The 21477-nt window shown below is 37.2% G+C and overlaps 1 protein-coding gene across 1 annotated transcript; it reads right to left on the reverse strand.

The window, feature by feature from the left end:
• Window positions 1–482: 482 nt before the first annotated feature.
• LOC107623154 (alpha/beta-Hydrolases superfamily protein) lies at window positions 483–3988 on the reverse strand. Its single transcript, XM_016325317.3, has 7 exons — window positions 3361–3988; window positions 2859–2897; window positions 2660–2730; window positions 2399–2463; window positions 1990–2079; window positions 1811–1903; window positions 483–1224 (listed from the first exon to the last, which is right to left on the reverse strand). The coding sequence occupies exons 1-7, from the start codon at window positions 3735–3737 to the stop codon at window positions 814–816; spliced, it is 1146 nt and encodes a 381-aa protein (XP_016180803.1). The 5' UTR covers window positions 3738–3988; the 3' UTR covers window positions 483–813.
• Between the last annotated feature and the right edge of the window lie 17489 nt (window positions 3989–21477).

Here is a 21477-nt window from a genome sequence, read left to right on the forward strand (position 1 = left end):
ACATTCCGTAGAAATATATGAATATGATAGATATCGCTTTAAGAGCAAGAAGAAAAGGTGAAGAATGGGGCAAATATGCTACCATTGCTCTTGTGAAAACAATAACCTCAGCTTGTTTCCTAGAATGATTGGCAATCAGTTTATGTGCAGCCGCTATAGAAGTACCAAAAATAGAAAAAGGGCATAATTCCTCCTATGACAACAAATTGCATAATTCCTCTTTGTTATGCTTGTTCTTGACCTGTAACGTCCCCTTCTTCCTAACCCACCTTAAATAAAACACGATACACGAAAGTTCGCAATCAAGAAAGAGGAAAATAACTAGGTGCCGTTCGTAAACTATTTACGTCAATTTGACTTTAGATTTTCAGAGTGCAATCTTCAAATTATCAAAGTCGCTTTCCGCAACCGCTAGGACGTTAACCGAACTTCTTAAAAGAATTGAAATCCTGCAGATATCAAATAAAAGAAGAAGGAAAACAGTGTGCAATAATTTTATATATTACATAGAAAATATCAGAAGATCACAAATTGGAAGAATGCGGGAAGAAAACAATACTGAAACTTATAAAGTCAGCTAACAAATGTACAAGTTTTCTTGATGAAACCATCGATCCCCAGAGAATCCCAATATATTTTATATCTAAAACCTAAGTTCAAGAGATGAAATGAGCAAAATCCTAATAACTGCTTCCGCCACCCTTTAGCCCTTCCCTGGGGCGACTTCATTTTATAATGTCAAAACAAACATGGCATTCCTTTTCTTTATTGTCTTGGCCCTTGCAATAAGAACCCTGGATATCATTAACATTTTCAAAGAGTTAACAACCTCTTTTCCATCCAGGTAATGATGTCCTGAGCAACCTCTTCGCGCTCAGGCTCGAACAGAAGGTCGTGCAAGAAGCCATCATACAGCTTTATGTCCTTGAACTCAGAAGCCGCCATGTTGTATAGATCCTGTGAGGCCAGGGGATCAGTAACCTTATCGGCAGTTCCGTGGAGTACAAAGAATGGCACCGTCACAGACTTGAAGTTCCGCATAAGGTAAGAGGAAATTCTCAGTATTTCATGGCCTGTTCGGACCCTTATAGGTCCAGTGTAGACCAATGGATCAGAGTACTTGGCCAACAAAGCCGCCGGATCCCTTGAAACCGGAATACCCCTTTTGTTTGCTCCTTTAAACTGGTACTTTGGAGCTAACAGAGACAACATTGGAGCAATAGCCTGTATCAACACCAGACAGATCCTTTTTAACATGAATGGACAAGAATAGAAAGGTCCACAATCACAAACATATTACAACGCAAAATTATAATTTAGTAATTTTATAAATTAATACTTTTTTGAGGTTAAAAAAAAAAAAGACTAGTCCTGCTTGCAGAGTCTTGGGAGTTTTGATCCCTTTATACAAACCATGATGAATGATTGAATGCATAAATCTAAAGGAAGCTATGGTGAAGAAATAGTGATAAATAATTCACCTAGCGTTTACGATTAAATGGAAATCTTAATATCCAATTCCAATTTACAAAAATCATATGACAAAATTCCCTTGCAAATGCTGTGCTATAGTTAATTACAGCTCATATGATCCTGGCTCAAGTTTGATCGCTCAGTTAAAAATAACAATCTAACTGGTATTTATGACTATGTTAGATCATATTTATTATTATCTATAGCAATTTTTCCCCTTGCTGAGGAGAGGGAATACTACTTTCATGATAACTGCATATCCAGTATGTAGCAAAGTAGAAACACATTAAATTTCAAGAGTAATGCTGATGAACAACCTTCAAAATGCAAAACTTACATTAACAATTGGATGAGCTGGCTTCACACGCAACGCTGGTGAAGTTAATATGATTCCTTCCACCATTGCTTTAATATGATAGTGGGAGGCCGCCTACACAAAAATGTAGCCATTAAATTTAATGCTTCGACGAGGGATAAATTAATTCATGAAGCCGTGCAGGAGATTTCAGCCCTTACCTTCAAAACCACAGCCCCGCCAGTGGAGTGTCCAAAGAGAAAGCATGGTACACCGGGATTGTCTGATCTTATCTTTTCTAAGAAAGCACCCTGTTTTGTATCATGGCTAATTCACCATCAAAGTGCAAAGTGGAAATCATAGAGTAACATTTTCACAAACAATAGATCTCATACGAGAACAAGAAAAGGACAGCATAATGATTATTATAAGATTTTGAAGTGCCAATGAAAGTGATTGGGGTGGGGGGAATTAACCAGATCATCAATGTGCAACTAGAGTGAATAAAGCAAAGAAAAGAATTGTTGGCTCCACATAGATGCTTAAATGTTTTACATTAGAAGAACCACTACCACCAAATGAGGCTATATTTATTACAAACTGGGGAATAGAGCATTATGTTATACTTACTACGTCTGCAACCACATGATCAAGAGATGGTACATACCCATGCAATCCATCACTCCCTCCATGACCTGTAACAAGTGAACAAATAACTCCAGACTCGTCAGAAAAAAGGTGTAAGGGCAGACAATCCAAAGAAAGGGGCTGAATATACATATAAATATATAATCATATACTACAAAAGAAAACTATATAATCATGTTGATGCCCATGCATATAAATCAGGATCTCAAGGGACCTAATGAAAAAATGAGCCTTAAAAGTTACCTATCCAGTCCATTGCATAGACACCAAAGCTACATGATGTTAATTGCCTTGCAAAGTCAGCATATCTTCCACTGAAAATTGAACTCTAAGTTAGAGGTAGGGGAAAAACTATAATTCTTATCATCTTACAAATGCCTTAACAAATAACAATCACTTGAAAATGGACATATCAGAAAAAACAGAAAGCATAGTAGACTACCTGTGTTCGTTAAGCCCATGAATGATGACCAGAATGCCCCTGAAAGGAAAAGAGTAGAAAATAATTAATTCAAATGTGAAACAAAGCAACACAACTGCAGGTTGCAGAATACCCCTCTGTTTCAATGATTAAAATTTTCTTTCATATATCTTTGTCTATTACTATAATCCGCAGAAGGAAAAGACTCAATTCAAGACATGCATGCTCAATTTAGCCGAGTTCATCTTCCAAGTGTTTGGCCAATTTTACAGAAAAGGAGCATTAACAACAGCAAAGGAGCATTAACAACTTCAATCAAGCTGCTACTGGTTTTTTAAGCTCATTCACAATAGAATTACATATACATAGTCACCGTCTCAGTTACCTAACGCTGAAACCCCATGCAATTAAGCTTGATCTCCATACGTTTAACATAAAACAACATAAAAATTCTCGTAACAACAAAACTAGCAACACGCATTTTGACCGAAATTGCAGAGAGAGAGAGAGAGAGAACCCTTACTTAAGATCACCGGCAACCGGGAACCACTGGCGACAAAAAAGAGCGTTGTTCCTAACGCCGTAGAAGATTGAAGTACTCCACCGGCATAGCCAGTCATCGGTTCCCATCCCAACGTCCTGAGCGAGGGCTCTCCTCCGGCACGTGTCCTCCTCCTCCCTAACAAGCCATCTCTTCTTGAAGTGCTTCCTCGGCGACGAAGGCGGCGCACCGGCTAGGGTGCCACGGCGAGAACGGCGAGGGAGAACGAAGAGAATGAACGAGAGGAAGAACGTGTAGACGAAGATCAATGAAGCTCTCAGAGCCTTCATGATCGGAATTATACGGTTGCTCGCACCTGACGTCAGCGGCTCCATCCTCCCCGCCTCCGCTGAAGACATCGTTTCTCCTCTTCTTCCTTCTGTCTGCGGAGACGGCGGAGAAACCGAAAACGGAAAACCGAAAACAAACAAACGGAATGAAAATGAACGCTTCCGGGAACACACACAGGAGGAAATGAACGCGCACAGAGACACCGAAATACGGAATTAAAAAGTTGCAAGAAACGCTGTTTATGTCTTTTGGGGATTCATTTATATTTGTTCATGGGGATTTCAAGCCGTTGGATTGGTTTTGGAGTTGTAGAGATCGCACGGATGAGGATGTGTTGGTGATTATGCTGTCTTATTTGGACGAATAAAGAAAAAGAAAAAAATAACTCAGCTTAAAAGAGGAAAAAGTAAAAACTAGAAAGTAAGAGATTTAGGATTTGTTAGAAGTAGAATCGGACGGTGATCTCTAAAAGTACAGCCAATACTAGTTCAGGAAATGAGGTGAGTTGGCATGATTGTTTTCGTGGCAGTATCTAATTGGTCATAGATCGCGGAGAGAACCGCGTAGTCGTTAGTCTGTAGCTCCATTTCTGGCGGGGTCGTTGGTAGGCGGTAGCTGCTGCACAAAATGGGGTTTGACTTGTTAATGTGTACTAGTATGTTAAGAATATTCTTATTTATAGATATACAATACGATAATAATAATTATAAAATTAATAAAAAATAAACAAGATCATAATTATTAATTTTACGTGGCTTGATTTGTGATTTTTATTTATAATTTTAATTGTATTTTGTTACTACTTTATAAGATAGTCTTACTCTTTTTATTGTTTCTTCGTAAAAAAAACACGTTAAACATTGCCAATTATATAATCCAAAATTGGCGGTTTAAATGACAGAAGGATTATTGACTGCCGTCAATAACTTATGTCATGTGTTAGACAAAGCCCCAAAGGCAAATGGAGGAAAGGCATTTTTTTAAATTAAAAAAAAAATGAAATCTTCTTAAATATATTCTTAATTATTAAATGAAGACGACAAAATGCTTTGGGTGACTCCATGTTGTTAGGAATCAATTTTAAAGTGGAGTTGTATATTATCCTTTATTGGGATTTTAAGCTCTTATTTGGGGAAAAATGTTCTAAGTTTGAGTCTAGTAATTGAAAAAAATATATTAAAAAGATTTTATTTTTTCCTACATATTAGAATAAATCAATTTTTTATAATAAACTTTAAATACTAGTAGTTTAATCAGTACAAAATAAAAAATATATTTGTAAATTTGCTTCAAAGTTCACACTTTTTTTCAATTACATAATTTATAGCAAAAGGAAAGGCGGAGATTTCAATCGAAAGTCCGGAGAAATTGGACCTTACAAAAAAGTATTAAAAACTAAATAACGAAGTTAGACCTTGGAAAATGCAGGACCAAGGACGTGTTCCCTTGTGTATCATGAGAGATTATTCCGAATAGGTGACATGAACAAGAAAGAATACTTCTTCCCAGTTTCGTTTGTGGCTTGATTTTCTCTTCAAGTTCCTCTCACTGGCCTCGAGTTTCACTTCGGCGTTTTAATAGTTCATTTTCGTACGCTTAAGCTCTCTTACTATTTATTTTTACTCCACTTAAATTCTTACAGGAAAATAACGGATGTTTCTTATAAAAAAAAATAGAAATACCGAGTGGTCAAGCTCAATGTTTTGAAAATCGAACTCATGATTCAGCAGCTCTAACTGTTGATTTACTAATTTATTAGTTTAATTGTATGTAATTCAATTAAAATAATTATTTTATAATAAAATATAAATAAATATATTAAAATATATAATTATAGTTTAATATAAATTTTAAAATATTATTTAAATTAAAAATATTACATCAGTCACATTATTATAATTTTACTCAAAAATTAAATAATAAAAGAAACAATTAAACATAAAATAGTAATATTAAAATTTGTAAACATTTACTATAGATTTATTTTATTATTGAGATCACTTTTATTTTTATTTTCACCACTTAGATAAGAAGAATCAAGTGATGCAACGTAAAGTATATTACTATACTACCACTACTATTACCACTACTTTAATAAAGATCAGCATCAATATTATCCAACGAAATATATAACATGTTATCAATAAGATAAAAATTAAAATCATTCTAATAAATTATCAAAAAATAAAGTATAACATTCACCTAGTAAGTCTTTAATATTATTAGAAAGATTAGACTATTTCTTGACAATCTCTTCCATTACCTAAAAATCAATCAAATTGATATTTTCATAATCAATTGAATTATATTGTACCTTTTCTTTTTTTTTTTCTTAAAAAAATAAACACAATACATGAAAAATAACATAACATATTAAGTATTATTTGGATTGACTTTTTTAATAAAAAAATATTTTTTTAAAATGAATTACTTTTATTCAAACTTATTTGGATACGTCTTTTAAAAAAAATACTTTTATTAAAAAAATAAATTATTTGCTTTTTTTTTTAAAACTAGCAATACATTGCTTTTAAAAAAATAAACACAAAAGACGATTTTAATACTTAAAAACTCTTTTTAAAAAGTCTATTTAAATATGAAATAATTTTTGCCTGTTAAAAAAAGATTTTTTTTAAAAGATGAAAAAAAAAGTACTTTTTTAAAAAGTCAATCCAAACTGACCCTAAATACACAAAATCCATGATATGAAATGAAAGTATGAAACATATATTATCTGAATTTAAGACGCAAATTATATGTTACATACACAATATCATTTAATCTATTAATCTATTGTAAATATATATGAAGCAGAACCACGAACAACCTCCACTATTCATCTACAAAGTTACAAATCCATAACCATATTATTAACAAGTTTTTTTATAGCTCGAATAACTTTTAGCCTATCAAAGCTTTCTTTTCGATCTTTATATAAGTGTATTTCCTTCATTGCCTCAACTGATTCTAAATTGTTAACCTTGCAATGTAACGTAACAAGATCAAGGAAACCTCGCATGACATCAGGTGCTTCTTTGTAGTTTTCATCAAAAAACAAAGTAGGAGTTAGGAATAAGCCATTGTATGAAGATAGGAGTATTCATGGATTGGATTAGATCAAATCAAATATGTCCAAAATCTCGATTCGATCCGAATTAAAATCATCAAATTGGATCAGATCTAATATCCGTATTTTAGGCTCATACTCAATCCATCTGATCCGCACATTTGCGGATAGGATCAGATATGATATCGGATATATCCACAAAATAGAAAAATAACAAAAATTCACCAAAAAATAACAACAAATTAATGTTATTAATAAAATTAACAGAAAAATACTAAAATAATTAGTTGTGAGGCAGAAAGTGAAGCAAATTAAAACACAAAGAACAGAAATGTGAAGAATAGAAACTCAGAAAATCAGAAAGCAAATTAAAACATGAAGAGCGGAAACTCATAAACTAGAAAGCGAAGTAGAATGCGATTTGGTGAGGTGATGTAGAGAGGCAGAGATTTGGCAATGAACAGAGGTAGCGAGAACGAAGGATAGTGATGAAATAAAAGACTACGAGAATAGAGGATGGCGAGAACGAATCACAACGAGGTGGCACGAATGGCAATAGAACCACGATAACTGAACCACGCACAAAACTACAATGACTGAACCATATACAAAACCAGCAAAGAGAGGACGAACGCGACGAAGATAGAACGAACGCGGGAATGAGCGGCGAGTGATCTCTGGCAAGAAGTGTCTAGTGGTGTTCAGAGAGAGGGAGTGACCGAGTGGGGTGACTTGGTGTTTGGGCGTGGGTGAAAGAAGGAAGCATCGAAAATGAGAGTAGGGTTCATATACACACGCACACACACGCGCACATACACAGTTGTTAGTATCAAACCGATGATCAAATCGGTCAAGTTATCGGTTTACTGGTTCAACTAGTGGGTCACTAGTTAAACCGTTGGACTCGATCTCCACGTGAATAAAAAATATAACATAGTAAAAAATTTAAAATACATATCTTCACTAATATTTTAAGAACAATCAAGTCTCAACAAATTATAATCAACAAGTTATAATCCAATTATTATTTAATAATTATATAAAATTATAGTATTTTACATAATAATGATTTTTTAATTTTGTTTTTATATTAAAGTAACTATTTTTAATAGCTGACTAATTAGTTTATATTTATTATATTATTATATACTATATGTATTTTTGAAAAAATAATATTAATAAATATCATATAATCATAAAAGAATAATTATATTATAATTAATAATTATGTATAATAAAAAATATAATTAATTTAAACATAAGTGAGTATAAAATTAAAATAATATCTAACAAAATTGTTATACGTTTTTACTATATAATTAATAATTATCATATGAAATAACAAGGAATAGTATAGCTTAGTGGCAAAGGGAGTATGTGGTAACAAAGAGGACCTAAGTTTGAACCTCATCTTCATCAATTTTGGAATTTTCATCTGAGTGTTTCAATTTTGACCGGTTTTCATCGGTTTTGACCGATTCATACCAGTTCTCAACTTGAAAGGGTCCTAAGACTGGACCAGACCGGCTGGAGGTCCGATTCACCAGTTTTTTGGTCAAGTCCGATTCTGGTAACTATGATTATTAATGTGTGGATATGCAGATTTACGAATATAGACCTGATATCCGCGATCCAATCCTATTGGAGTGTGGATCGGATGTGGATGATAACATTTTTGTCCCATCTTGAGTTGATAATCTCTACGTAAACTTGATATGCAATCTTATTCTACTTGAACATTTCTTTGATTGCATCTTCTGCCTCATCATACCCTCATAGACATATTCCAATGATGGTTTATTATTAGCATATACAATCCTCAACAATTTAATCAATGGGATCACAAGTTTGCATGCAGTAAAATAATCATTCCAAAATTTATTGTTTAGGATAATTGCACTAACAGCTCTACCATTAGTACTCTTTCCTAATTTGTGACTAGAAAATTGTGCATCCAATCCATAACCAATGCTTGCAAATCTGTTTTGTGCTCAAATATACTCTTTAATGTGATGAAGACAGTGACAAAATGAGTTATACATGGAAATATAATCTCCTTCCAAATAGGTCTTTGTCTAAGCCAGGACAAGAACACCATATGTATACACAACACTGTAATCTTTGAAGCACGCGATACAAGGTTAAAAATATACGCCATGTATAAAACTCGGTAAATCAATAAATAATTAACTAATAAATTAATTATGAGATAAAGAAATTAGAAAATTAAATTTTATAATTTGAAGAAGTAAAAATATTTAAAATACGAATTTAAACACTAATTTTAAATATTTTGGCCCAAAATTGGGCTAACGGGCTGAATCGGTTGAACCAGGTCCGCATTGGGCCCAAGGCCCAACATGTATAATCTAAACTCAACCACACTTTTCCTTCAATTCTGCAATTCACGCTGGGAAGGAGAGATTGAGGAAGAAACCCAAAGCCTTTTCACTTTCAATTTCAATCTTTCATAACTTTCAATCCGGAGCTTCGATCGCCGTACCGTTTGCGGCCATGCGATTGCTTTCCCGAGATCTTCAAATTGATTGAATGAATAGGATAATATAGAATATGGAATGAGGTTGTATATGAAGGAGTGTTGTTATGATGTTATAGATTGATGATGATTATTGATGAGTATTGAATGATAAACATTGGTGTTGATGAGGATTGAATTGCATGTTTTGGTTGATGGAATTGTGTGTGATATGTGACTAATTGAATGGAGGTTAGATATGAGCTTGTGAAGGTTATATTGATGTATAATAATCGTAACACCCTACCACACAGAGCTTTACGATGCTGCATATGCGGGAATTCGCTGCTGCTTAGAGGGCTCGCGTACGCGGACAATGGTTGTGTACGCGAGATGGAAAATTATACCCCTACATACGCTAGATATGGCTTGCGTACACGACTATTCACCTCTGTCCAGCGTACTCGTATACGCGGACAGAGCTCATGTACGCAAGACACCCTGTTTTGAGAAAAGTGCCTTTTTGTGATTTTCAACCTATTTTCTAACCTCTAAACCTCTATTTTTACTCTATAAAGTCCTAATACGTAGTTTTAATCTTGGTGAAAGGGGAGAACCTTAAGGGAGTGTTAGCTTGGCGGTGAAGAAAGGTTTTGAGTAATGATTTATGGTTGATGGAGTGTGGAAATGAATAAGACATGATTAATAGAAATGATGAGATTGATGAGTTGGATGTGGAAAAGGCGGTAGGGCGCTAATCCCTCGATCTTTTTTCCCCACATTCTCTGTGATTATGATGTGTTGGATGTGAGGAAGTCGGTAGGGCACTAATCCCTTGATTCATTCCTCCGTATTCCTTATGATTGTGATCTGTAGGATGTGAGAAAGATGGTAGGGGACTAATCCCCTGACGTTTTTCCTCACATTCTCTCTCTCTGTCTGCAAGGTGGTAGGGCACTAATTCTCCGACTGATATGGCACGACCTCACTAGGGGAATATGGTAAGACACTAATCTCCCGATTCATTTTCCCTAGTGTATGCCTCCAAGAGAAGGTGGTAGGCACTAATCTCCCGATGTTATGCCTCCAGGAGATGCACAGACGAGAGACGACATCCAGGTTAGCTACTGGATGTGTCGAGTTCTGGCGATATAACCGACATGTGAGCTTATGGCTAGTAGAAAAGACATGCATCATATGTATCTGTTTGTCATGTTTGAGTTTGCATTACTTGGGTTTGCCTATTTGAATATCTATGCTTATTTGCTATATGTTCTACTTGCTGTAACTGTATTTTATCTGTGTTTTCCTTGTCTATATTATTTTGATGTGCAACTGAGAGGCCCCTTGTCTGGCGGAAGAGTGACGAGGGCAGTTCTTCCAGAGTTTGGAATATTGGAGGAAGGAGAGATTGAGGTGTTAAGTTAAAATTGGACTAGAACCTAAGTACTATAGATAGTTCACCTGGTTTTTGGTTTAAAGTATAACTCTAAGTTTTTAATCTGAGTGTCGGAGTTCTAGGATTGCTTCTGGCTTTTTTGGGACCTTATATATATTTATGTGGGCACCATTACTATACTTACAAACGTTATCGTTTTTCAGATGCAGGTCGAGATGCGCCTCGGTGAGCGTCTGGAGGTTCCTATGGCAAGCGAAGTTGTGATGTTATATTTTGGGCTGTCGGATATGTATTTATATTTATAGACTCTTTTATGTATAAATAACTTATGTTTAATCCTCTTAGAGGCTTTTTGGAGAACTAGGTGCTTTCTTTATGTATGTTGGTATTTTATAGGATATACTTATATACATGTATGTATGTATATATTCTCTGGCTGGCCTTGTCTTCGCGGCTCAAGTCTAGAGTTTGATATTCTGTATTTTAGATACTCTGCTCTTTATGTACCTATGTCTTTACTTTTCTTCTTAACTAAGTAACTGTTTACGCGAGCGATACACTTTTCTTTTGCGACTTGTTGCTTAAGCTTTCCTTCAAGCCTCCTTGGTATAAATTTCTTTCCACTATTATTATGTACATATTTTATTTTAGAGGTCATAATACCACACCACCTCTGTTTTACGACTTAAGCGTAAAGCTCTATGTGGTAGGGTGTTACAATGATTGTAATGGATTGGAATTGTGCATACTTGGTGTGATTATTGTGTGGATAGTAATTGTTGGAAGTTGTTGAAATGAATAAATTGGAAATTGCATGGCTTAGGTATTGGAATGACTGAAAAGAAATTGAGGAGTATTTGTTATGGTGTAGGAATATTTAGTATGTAAGACCCAGAACTTTTGAAAAAGGGTTATCATTAGCTAATTTCAAATTCAGTGTTTCTGTAGCTTTAATTTCAGAAATTTTTTTATTAAAGAAAATTAAAGCAAGTTTTGATTTATTGAATTTGAAATAAGTTATAGTTATTATCTAATTTTATAATTATTGGATTATTTTCTATATTTAAATTATAAAGTTTGGCAGTTATGAAATAATAGGGATTTTACATGATTTGGACTAAATAATTTATATTTTAAGATATTAATACTGCTATTTTGGAAAATGAAGAAATTAAGTATATTACTTCTAATTATTTGATTTGGACATTTTATTAAAAATAATTTGTAAAATTGATGAGCAAATAGTGTTTTCTATATACAATTAGTGTTGGATTTAATTTGGGTTGCAATCATTATATCATTCCCAATTTTATGTGAAATTACCAAATTACCCCTAATCCTAATTTTTGAAAATGAAACCCTAACCCTGAAACCCTAACCCATGACTTGGTTCCCTTCAGCCACACTTCCACCTCTCCTTGCTCTCAGCAGCAGTAGCAGATCCTTTTCTCCCCCCTTTCCCCAACCGAACGCAACACACACACATGGCTTCCTATTTCCATGAAAGAAAGAAACGGAGGTAGAGAGTGAGAGGGAGACTGAGTTACGGCAGAGGAGAGGCGGAAAGAAGCTCATCGCCTCGCTGCCGCCCAGCCGCGTCCAGCCTACCGCTAGTCGTTGCTGTCATCGTCAACAATGGAGGAGAGGGAAAGAGTCAGACGCGCACAGGAGGGAGAGCAGGATCTGAGGCCGAGCTGAGATCTGCCCATCGCGTTGGAACCCTTTCGTGCTGCCAGCGTCGCCGTGACCTCCAGCCGCGCCGTCGCCAGTCCTGCTTGTTCTGTCGCCAGGAAACTCGTCAACGTTGGGGTCTCACCGCCGCCGTTCCTGTTGTGGCTGGTGTCGCGCCAGAGAACGATCATCGCGGGTTGGGGCTGATCCTTTTGCCGCCGTTTCATCGTTGCTGCGGCTAAGTTGTGGCCGTTGGATCTGACCGGAGAGGGAGGTGGTGACGGTGGTGGATGTTGGTGCTGGGTTAGCGCCACCACTGCTGCTGGCCGTTTCGAGCTGCTTTGCCGTCTCTGCCGCTGGAGAATGGAGCTTAGTCGTTGGAAAACCACTGCCGGTAAAGGTCCTTGCATTTGGTCTTCATTCCTTTCTATTCCTGGGTTTTATCGTCATGACGTTGTTGTGCAGTTGCGGTTGTCGGGGTTTTTTTTACCGCCACTACCGCTTGAGGTGGCTGACGGAGCCGCTGCCGGGTTGATATGGAGCTACGGCTGTTTTGTTTTGTAAATTCAGTGAGTATTTCACGTTTCGGAAAAACCTGCTTTAGCGTTCGGTTGTGTTTGGTTAAAGACCTTGAGACTTGGTAATGTAGGTTTGAGCTCTGAGGTTCGCGTGTCGCATAAGTGTTGCGGAGGCTGCTATGCCATTCCTTTTATTTCAGTAAGTGTTTTTATCTCGAAATCCTCACCAATTGTTTTCAGTTATGAGTTTTGAGATTTTTCCGTGATATTGATGTGTTAGGAAGTAGTAACTAAGCTTATATGTGGCGTTGAGGCTGTTTCTACTATTGAGGAAAACACGCGGAGCCGGGATTTTGATTGTTGATTTTGGGTTGAGGCGAAAAGGACTCCGTGATGCGTTTGGGTTATGGTTATGCATCTTGAGGTAGGGCTTTTTTCGAAAACTATGTTTTATGTATTGAAATTATTACATATGGATACTGATGTGAGACATGGTATATTTGGTGATTGCTTTAGTCTTATGTATTGTCTGGCTAACTTGAATGACTATGAATGTTTGTTAGACTGGATTGTTGTGCGGCTTTGTGAAACGAAATGTTTTTGAAGTTGATTCTTTAAAGATTTAAGATCGAGTTTAATCCGTTGGGAATTGATTTGAGTTGAGTCGATTTTTTTGAAAATGTGAAAAATAGAATACGCTTTTGGGTTCATCCTGGTTTGCTTTAATTGATTCAGTTTTGGTAAACGAATTGTTGCTGAACGGTTTCCTTAAAGTTTGGAAATGAGTTAATCGGTTGATAATGATTTAATTTTGAAACGGGTTTCTTGAAATATAAAAATGAGTTGAATACTGGATTCAGTTGTTTTTGGACTGATTTTGGGTTTTGAACTATTGATAAAGATTGTGGATTGGTTTAGATGGGACCCGGAAAGGGTGGCAGAGTCCAAGTTTTAGGAGAGGTGCTGCCAAAATTCCAGTAGAATCCAGGACTTTACTGAAACGTTATTCGGAAACTTATGAGTTAAAGACTTCTACTATTTTATCTGAATTATTAAGAAAGGGATGACTTATGCCTCTGAAATGAATTATGAAAAAGGAAATTGTGATTTACTCTTGTTTCTTAAGAAAAGTATTATATTTCCCTCATGAACAAGTTATTTAGATGAAACTTATGCTTTAAGGCTGTTTTAAATGTGAAAGGGGTTTATGCCTCTGCATTTGACTTGAGGATTTCAACTAGAGGAATTTCAGTGACTTTAAAAGAGCCTGGACGTTTATTGACAAGTTTCATTCTAAAATGTTTTGGGAAAGTTTTAAGTACTCTTTAAATTCTGAATTTTGCAAGACTAAAACAATTTCTGGGCAGTTTGAAACGCTTTAGAATTTACCATGGGGTTGAAACTGGTTTTGTTTAAGTGAAGGAAGCGACTTTGAAAAGAGTAAATTGATTACATGACTCGGTTTGGCTTAGATGCTATTTTATTACTCAAATCAGGAAGCCAATGTTTTAATGATTTTAAGTGAATTTGAGGAAATGAGTTATGTTAATCTCCCCTAAAGACTTGAGACTCTGCCGAGGAACTTTCGTTATAAAATCCCGTTGTTGGATGGAGGATTTTGAATATTTTCAAATAAACCTTTAATTTCCATGGTTTTGGAAGTTTTGGAAAGAGGATGCCGAGAGTGGCGTTATTTTAAAAAGGACTTTACTTTGAATAAAAGTGGCTTGTGAGCTTGGGACGATTTGAGAAATGAGAATTTTAAAGCCAAGGCTGGAAAGGATTAATTTTTGAATCCTTTTTTATTTCAAAGTAAAGTGGATTGAGAAAAAGTGATTTATGGCTTAAATGCCGATTTTGTGAATTGATGATGTTGAATGGTGGAAGTGCTATTTTGTTATGAGTCAGAATGGCTGTGTATGATATTGAATTATGGCTGATTGCCGAATGAGTCATGAGCCGTATGGCTGACTATGAATTATGAATTTAAGCCGAATGGCTGAGATGGATGTTGATCCATGGCTGAGAATGAATGCATATATGCTGAGTTATTGGTATTGTGAATGTTGCACTTCCACTATCTGAGACACGAGTTCCCTGGAAGAAAGCAGTGGCTAGCCACCACGTGCTCTAGGTGGAGACTTGGTGCACGGAATTGTGAGCACACTTTCACAACTCCGCACAACTAACAAGCAAGTGCACTGGGTCGTCCAAGAAATACCTTACGTGAGTAAGGGTCGATCCCACAGAGATTGTCGGCTTGAAGCAAGCTATGGTCATCTTGTAAATCTTAGTCAGGCGGATTCAAATGGTTATGAGGTTTTGATAGTTAAAAGATAAATAAAACATAAAATAAAATAAAGATACTTATGTAATTCATTGGTGGGAATTTCAGATAAGCGTTTGGAGATGCTTTGTTGCTTCTGAACCTCTGCTTTCCTACTGTCTTCATCCAATCATGCGTGCTCCCTTCCATGGCAAGCTGTATGATCCTCTCGGATGAAAAATACCAGGTACGGTTTTTGCACGGCTAATCAACTGTCGGATTTCTCGTCTCGGATGAAAAATACCAGGTACGGCTACTGTAAGGCTAATCATCTACCGGTTCTCACTTGTGTCGGAATAGGATCTCTCTATCCTTTTGCACACTGTCACTGCGCCCAACATTCGTGAGTTTGAAGCTCGTCACAGTCATCCCTTCCCAGATCCTACTCGGAATACCACAGACAAGGTTTAGACTTTTCGGATCTCAGGAATGCTACCAATTGGTTCTAGCCTATACCACGAAGGTTCTAATCTCACAGACTCGGTCCGTGGATTAGAGACCCAAGAGAATATACTCCGACTATCGTCCAATGACTACGTTGAACATCATGTAGACCACTTGTGGTTGTCAGGCACGCGGATCTTGGCTAAGCGAGTAACGAAGATAATGGGTGATTGTCACGGGTCACCTCTTCATTCTGACTTAACTGAATTAAGTACGAGAGTATATATTGGAGAAGAAATAAGCTTGAATTGAAAGAGAAACAATAGTACTTGCATTAATTCATGAAGAACAACAGAGCTCCGCACCTTAATCTATGAGGTGTAGAAACTCCACCGTAGAAAATACATAAGAGAAAAAGGTCTAGGCATGGCCGAATGGCCAGCCTCCCAAATGTAACATAAGATTCCAAAAGTGATAATCTCTTCTGCGAATACAATAGTAAAAAGTGCTATTTATACTAAACTAGTTACTTAGGTTTACAGAAAATAAGTAACTAAGTGCAGATAGTGCAGAAATCCACTTCCAGGGCCCACTTTGTGAGTGTTTGGGCTGAGCTTTGAAGCTATCATGTGCATAGGCCATTTTTGGAGTTAAACGCCAGTTCGGGTGCTAGTTTGGGCGTTTAACTCCAGTTTTGGTGCCAGTTCTGGCGTTTTACGCCGAAAAAGGGTCTCTGGTGGGTGTTTAGACGCCAGTTTGGGCCATCAAATCTCGGGCAAAGTATGGACTATTATATATTGCTGGAAAGCCCAAGATGTCTACTTTCTAACTCAATTGAGAGCGCGCCAATTGGGTTTTTGTAACTCTAGAAAATCCACTTTGAGTGCAGGAGGGTCAGAATCCAACAGCATCGCAGTCCTTTCTCAGCCTCTGAATCAGATTTTTGCTCAGGTCCCTCAATTTCAGCCAGAAAATACCTAAAATTATAGAAAAATATACAAACTCATAGTAAAGTCTATAAATGTAATTTTTGCATATAAACTAGTAAAAATATAATAAAAAGTAACTAAAATATACTAAAAACTATGTAAAAACAATGCCAAAAAGGGTATAAATTATCCGCTCATCACAACACCAAACTTAAATTGTTGCTTGTCCCCAAGTAACTAAAAAAAATAGGATAAAAAGAAGATAAAATACAATAAATTTCAAAATTATCAATGAAGCTTAGTTTCAATTAGATGAGCGGGACTAGTAGCTTTTTGCCTCTGAACAGTTTTGGCATCTCACTTTATCCTTTGAAGTTTAGAATGATTGGCATCTATAGGAACTCAGAATTCAGATAGCGTTATTGATTATCTTAGTTCAGTATGTTGATTCTTGAACACAGCTACTTTATGAGTCTTGGCCGTGACCCTAAGCACTTTGTTTTCCAGTATTACCACCGGATACATAAATGCCACAGACACATAACTGGGTGAACCTTTTCAGATTGTGACTTAGCTTTGCTAGAGTCCCCAGTTAGAGGTGTCCAGAGTTCTTAAGCACACTCTTTTTGCTTTGGACCATGACTTTAACTGCTCAGTCTCAGGCTTTTCACTTGACACCTTCACGCCACAAGCACATGGTTAGGGACAGCTTGATTTAGCCGCTTAGGCCAGGATTTTATTCCTTTGGGCCCTCCTATCCATTAATACTCAAAGCCTTGGATCCTTTTTACCCTTGACTTTTAGTTTAAAGGGTTACTGGCTTTTTCTGATTGCTTTTTCTTTTTCTTTCTTTTTATTTATTTTTTGCCATTTTTTTTCGCAAGCTTTGTGTTTTTCACTGCTTTTTCTAGCTTTAAGAATCAATTTTATGATTTTTTAGATTATCAATAACATTTCTCTTTTTTTATTATTCTTTCAAGAGCCAACAATTTTAACATTCATAAACTTCACTATAAAAAATATGCACTATTCAAGCATTCATTCAGAAAACAAAAAGTATTGCCACCACATCAAAATAATTATACTATTTTCAAGATAGAATTCGAAATTCATGTACTTCTTTTTCTTTTTCAGAAAACATTTTTCATTTAAGAAAGGTGAAGGATTCATAGGACATTCATAGCTTTAAGACATAGACACTAAACACTAATGATCATGTAATAAAGACAAAAACATAGACAAAACATAAAGCATAGAAACCGAAAAACAGAAAAATAGGAACAAGGAAATTAAAGAACGGATCCACCTTAGTGACGGCGGCTAGTTCTTCCTCTTGAAGATCCTATGGAGTGCTTTAGCTCCTCAATATCTCTTCCTTGCCTTTGTTGCTCCTCTCTCATGGCCTTTTGGTCCTTTCTGATTTCATGGAGGATGATGGAGTGCTCTTGGTGCTCCATCCTTAGTTTCTCCATGTTGGAACTCAAATCTCCTAAAGAGGTGTTGAGTTGCTCCCAATAGTTTTGTGGAGGGAAATACATCCCTTGAGGTATCTCAGGGATTTCTTGATGAGGAATCTCCTCAGGCTCTTGTTGAGGTCTATGAGTGGGTTCTCTTGTTTGCTCCATCCTCTTTTTAGTGATGGGTTTGTCCTCTTTAATGAGAATGTCTTCCTCTATGACAATTCCAGCTGAATTGCATAGGTTACAGATGAGATGAGGGAAGGCTAACCTTGCCAAAGTGGAGGGTTTGTCTGCCACCTTGTATAGTTCTAGAGGTATGATCTCATGAACTTCTACTTCCTCTCCATTCATGATACTATGGATCATGATAGCCCGGTCTATTATAACTTCAGACCGGTTACTAGTAGGAATGATAGAGCATTGGATGAACTCCAACCATCCCCTAGCCACGGGTTTGAGGTCAGGCCTTCTCAATTGAACCGGCTTACCTTTTGAGTCTCTCTTCCATTGTGCTCCTTCTACACAAATGTCCGTGAGGACTTGGTCCAACCTTTGATCAAAGTTGACTCTTCTAGTGAAAGGATGAGAATCTCCTCTCATTATTGGCAAGTTGAATGCCAACCTCACGGTTTCTGGACTGAAATCTAAATATTTTCCCCAAACCATTGTGAGCCAATTCTTTGGGTTTGGGTTCACACTTTGATCATGGTTCTTAGTGATCCATGCATTAGTATAGAACTCTTGAACCATTAAGATTCTGACTTGTTGGATGGGGTTGGTGAGAGCTTCCCAACCTCTTCTTCGAACCTCACGTCGGATCTCCGGATATTCACTCTTTTTTAGCATGAAGGGGACCTCAGGGATCACCTTTTTCTTGGCCACAAGTTCATAGAAGTAGTCTTGATGGACCTTTGAGATGAATCTCTCCATCTCCCATGACTCGGAGGTGGAAGCAATTGCCTTCCCTTTCCTCTTTCTAGAGGTTTCTTCGGCCTTAGGTGCCATTAATGGTTATGGAAAAACAAAAAGAAGAGCTTTTTCCCACACCAAACTTAAAAGGTTTGCTCGTCCTCGAGCAAAAGAAGAAAGAAAGGAGGAAAATAAGAAGAAATGGAGGAGATAGAGGGGAGTAGTAAATTCGGCCGAGGGGGTTTAAGTGTTTATGATGTGTGAAATTTAAGGTAGTAAGGAGGGGTATTTATAGGGTAAGAGGGAGAGGGAATTCGTGTAATAGGGGTTGGGTTTGGGAGGGAGATGGTTTGAATTTGAATGGGTGGGGGTAGGTGGGTCGTATGATGGTTTTGGAGGAGAAGAGTGTTATGGAGAGGTGTGAAGAGGAGAGAGAGTGAGTTGGAATAGGTGGGGATCCTGTGAGGTCCACAGATCCTGAAGTGTCAAGGTATTCTGCTCCCTGCACCTTTCTGACATTTAAACGCCCTCTGTGTGCCATTTCTGGCGTTTAACGCCATCTCTGCTACCTTTTCTGGCGTTAAACACCAGGCTGATGCTCATTTCTAGCATTTAACGCCAACCAGACACCCATTTCTGGCGTTAAACGCCAGTCTGTCTGCCAATTCTGGCATTTAACACCGGCCAGACACCAGACACCCTTTTCTGGCGTTAAACGCCAGTCTGTTTGCCAATTCTGGCGTTTAACGCCCAGAATGCTGCCAGACTGGATGTTAAACGCCAGATCTTCTATCCTTACTGGCGTTTAAATGCCAGTAAGCCTGCCCTCTAGGGTGTGCTATTTTTTATGCTATTTTTTATTCCGCTTTAATTCTGTAGCTGTTTTTGTGACTTCACATGATCATCTACCTAAAGAAAACATAACATGGCAATGGAAAACAAATGTCTATAAATAAATATAATTAAATAACATTGGGTTGCCTCCCAATAAGTGCTTTTTTAATGTCAATAGCTTGACAGTGAGCTCTTAGAGAGCTTCACAGAGACTCAGAGCTTAATGGTGGCCTCTCAACACCAAACTTAGAAGTTGAGTGTGGGGGCTCTGTTTGACTCTGTATTGAGAGAAGCTTTTCATGCTTACTCTCCATGGTTACAGAAGAATATCCTTGAGCTTTAAACACAAGGTAGTCCTCATTCAATTGAAGGACTAACTCTCCTCTATCCACATCAATGACAACCCTTATTATGGCTAGGAAGGGTCTTCCAAGAATAATGGATTCATCCTCATCCTTCCTAATGTCTAGGATTATGAAGTCAGCAGGGATGTACAGGCCTTCAACCTTCACTAAGACATCCTCTACAAGTCCATAAGCCTGTTTCATTGATTTGTCTGTCATCTCTAGTGAGATTCTTGCATCTTGTACCTCAAAGATCCCCAGTTTCTCCATTACAGAGAGTGGCATGAGGTTAATGCTTGAACCAAGGTCACACAGAGCCTTCTCAAAGGTCATGGTGCCTATGGTGCAAGGAATTAAAAACCCTCCGGGATCCGGTTTCTTTTGAGGTAATTTCTGCTGAACCAAGGCATTCAGTTCATTGATGAGCAATGGAGGTTTATCCTCCCAAGTCTTATTACCAAATAACTTGGCGTTCAGCTTCATGATTGCTCCTAGATATTGAGCAACTTGCTCTTCAACAATATCTTCATCTTTTTCAGAGGAAGAATACTCATCAGAGCCCATGAATGGCAATAGTATGTTCAGTGGAATCTCTATGGTCTTTGTATGAGTCTCAGATTCCTTTGGTTCCTCATTAGGGAACTCCTTAGTGGTCAGTGGACGTCCATTGAGGTCTTCCTCACTGGAAATCACTGCCTCTTCCTCCTCTATAGGTTCAGCCACTTTGGGTATATTGATGGCCTTGCACTCTCTCTTTGGATTCTTTTCTGTATTGCTTGGGAGAGTACTAGGAGGGATTTCAGTAACTCTTTTACTCAGCTGACCCACTTGTGCCTCCAAGTTTCTAATGGAGGACCTTGTTTCAGTCATGAAACTGAGAGAGGTCTTAGATAGATCAGAGACTATGGTTGCTAAGTCAGAGAGGCTCTGCTTAGAATTCTCTGTATGTTGCTTAGAAGATGATGGAAAAGGCTTGCTATTGCCAAACCTATTTCTCCCACCATTATTATTATTGAAGCCTTGTTGAGGCTTCTGTTGATCCTTCCATGAGAAATTTGGATGATTTCTCCATGAAGGATTATAGGTGTTTCCATAGGATTCTCCTATGTAATTCTCCTCTTCCATTGCAGGATTCTCAGGGTCATAAGCTTCTCCTTCAGAGGAGGCGTCTTTAGTACTGTCGGATGCAGCTTGCATTCCAGTCAAATTCTGAGAAATCATATTGACTTGCTGAGTCAATATTTTATTCTGAGCCAATATGGCATTCAGAGTATCAATCTCAAAAAATCCTTTCTTCTGAGTCATCCCATTATTCCCAGGATTTCTTTTAGAAGTGTACATAAACTGGTTATTTGCATCTATTTCAATGAGTTCCTGGGCTTCTGCAGGTGTTTTCTTCAGATGAAGAGATCCACCAGCAGAGTGGTCCAATGACATCTTTGATAATTCAGACAGGCCATCATAGAATATACATAAGATGCTCCATTCTGA

Source organism: Arachis ipaensis, chromosome B10 (assembly GCF_059453495.1).
Source record: "Arachis ipaensis isolate K30076 ecotype BB chromosome B10, ASM5945349v1, whole genome shotgun sequence".
In the NCBI taxonomy this organism is placed as follows: Eukaryota; Viridiplantae; Streptophyta; class Magnoliopsida; order Fabales; family Fabaceae; genus Arachis; species Arachis ipaensis.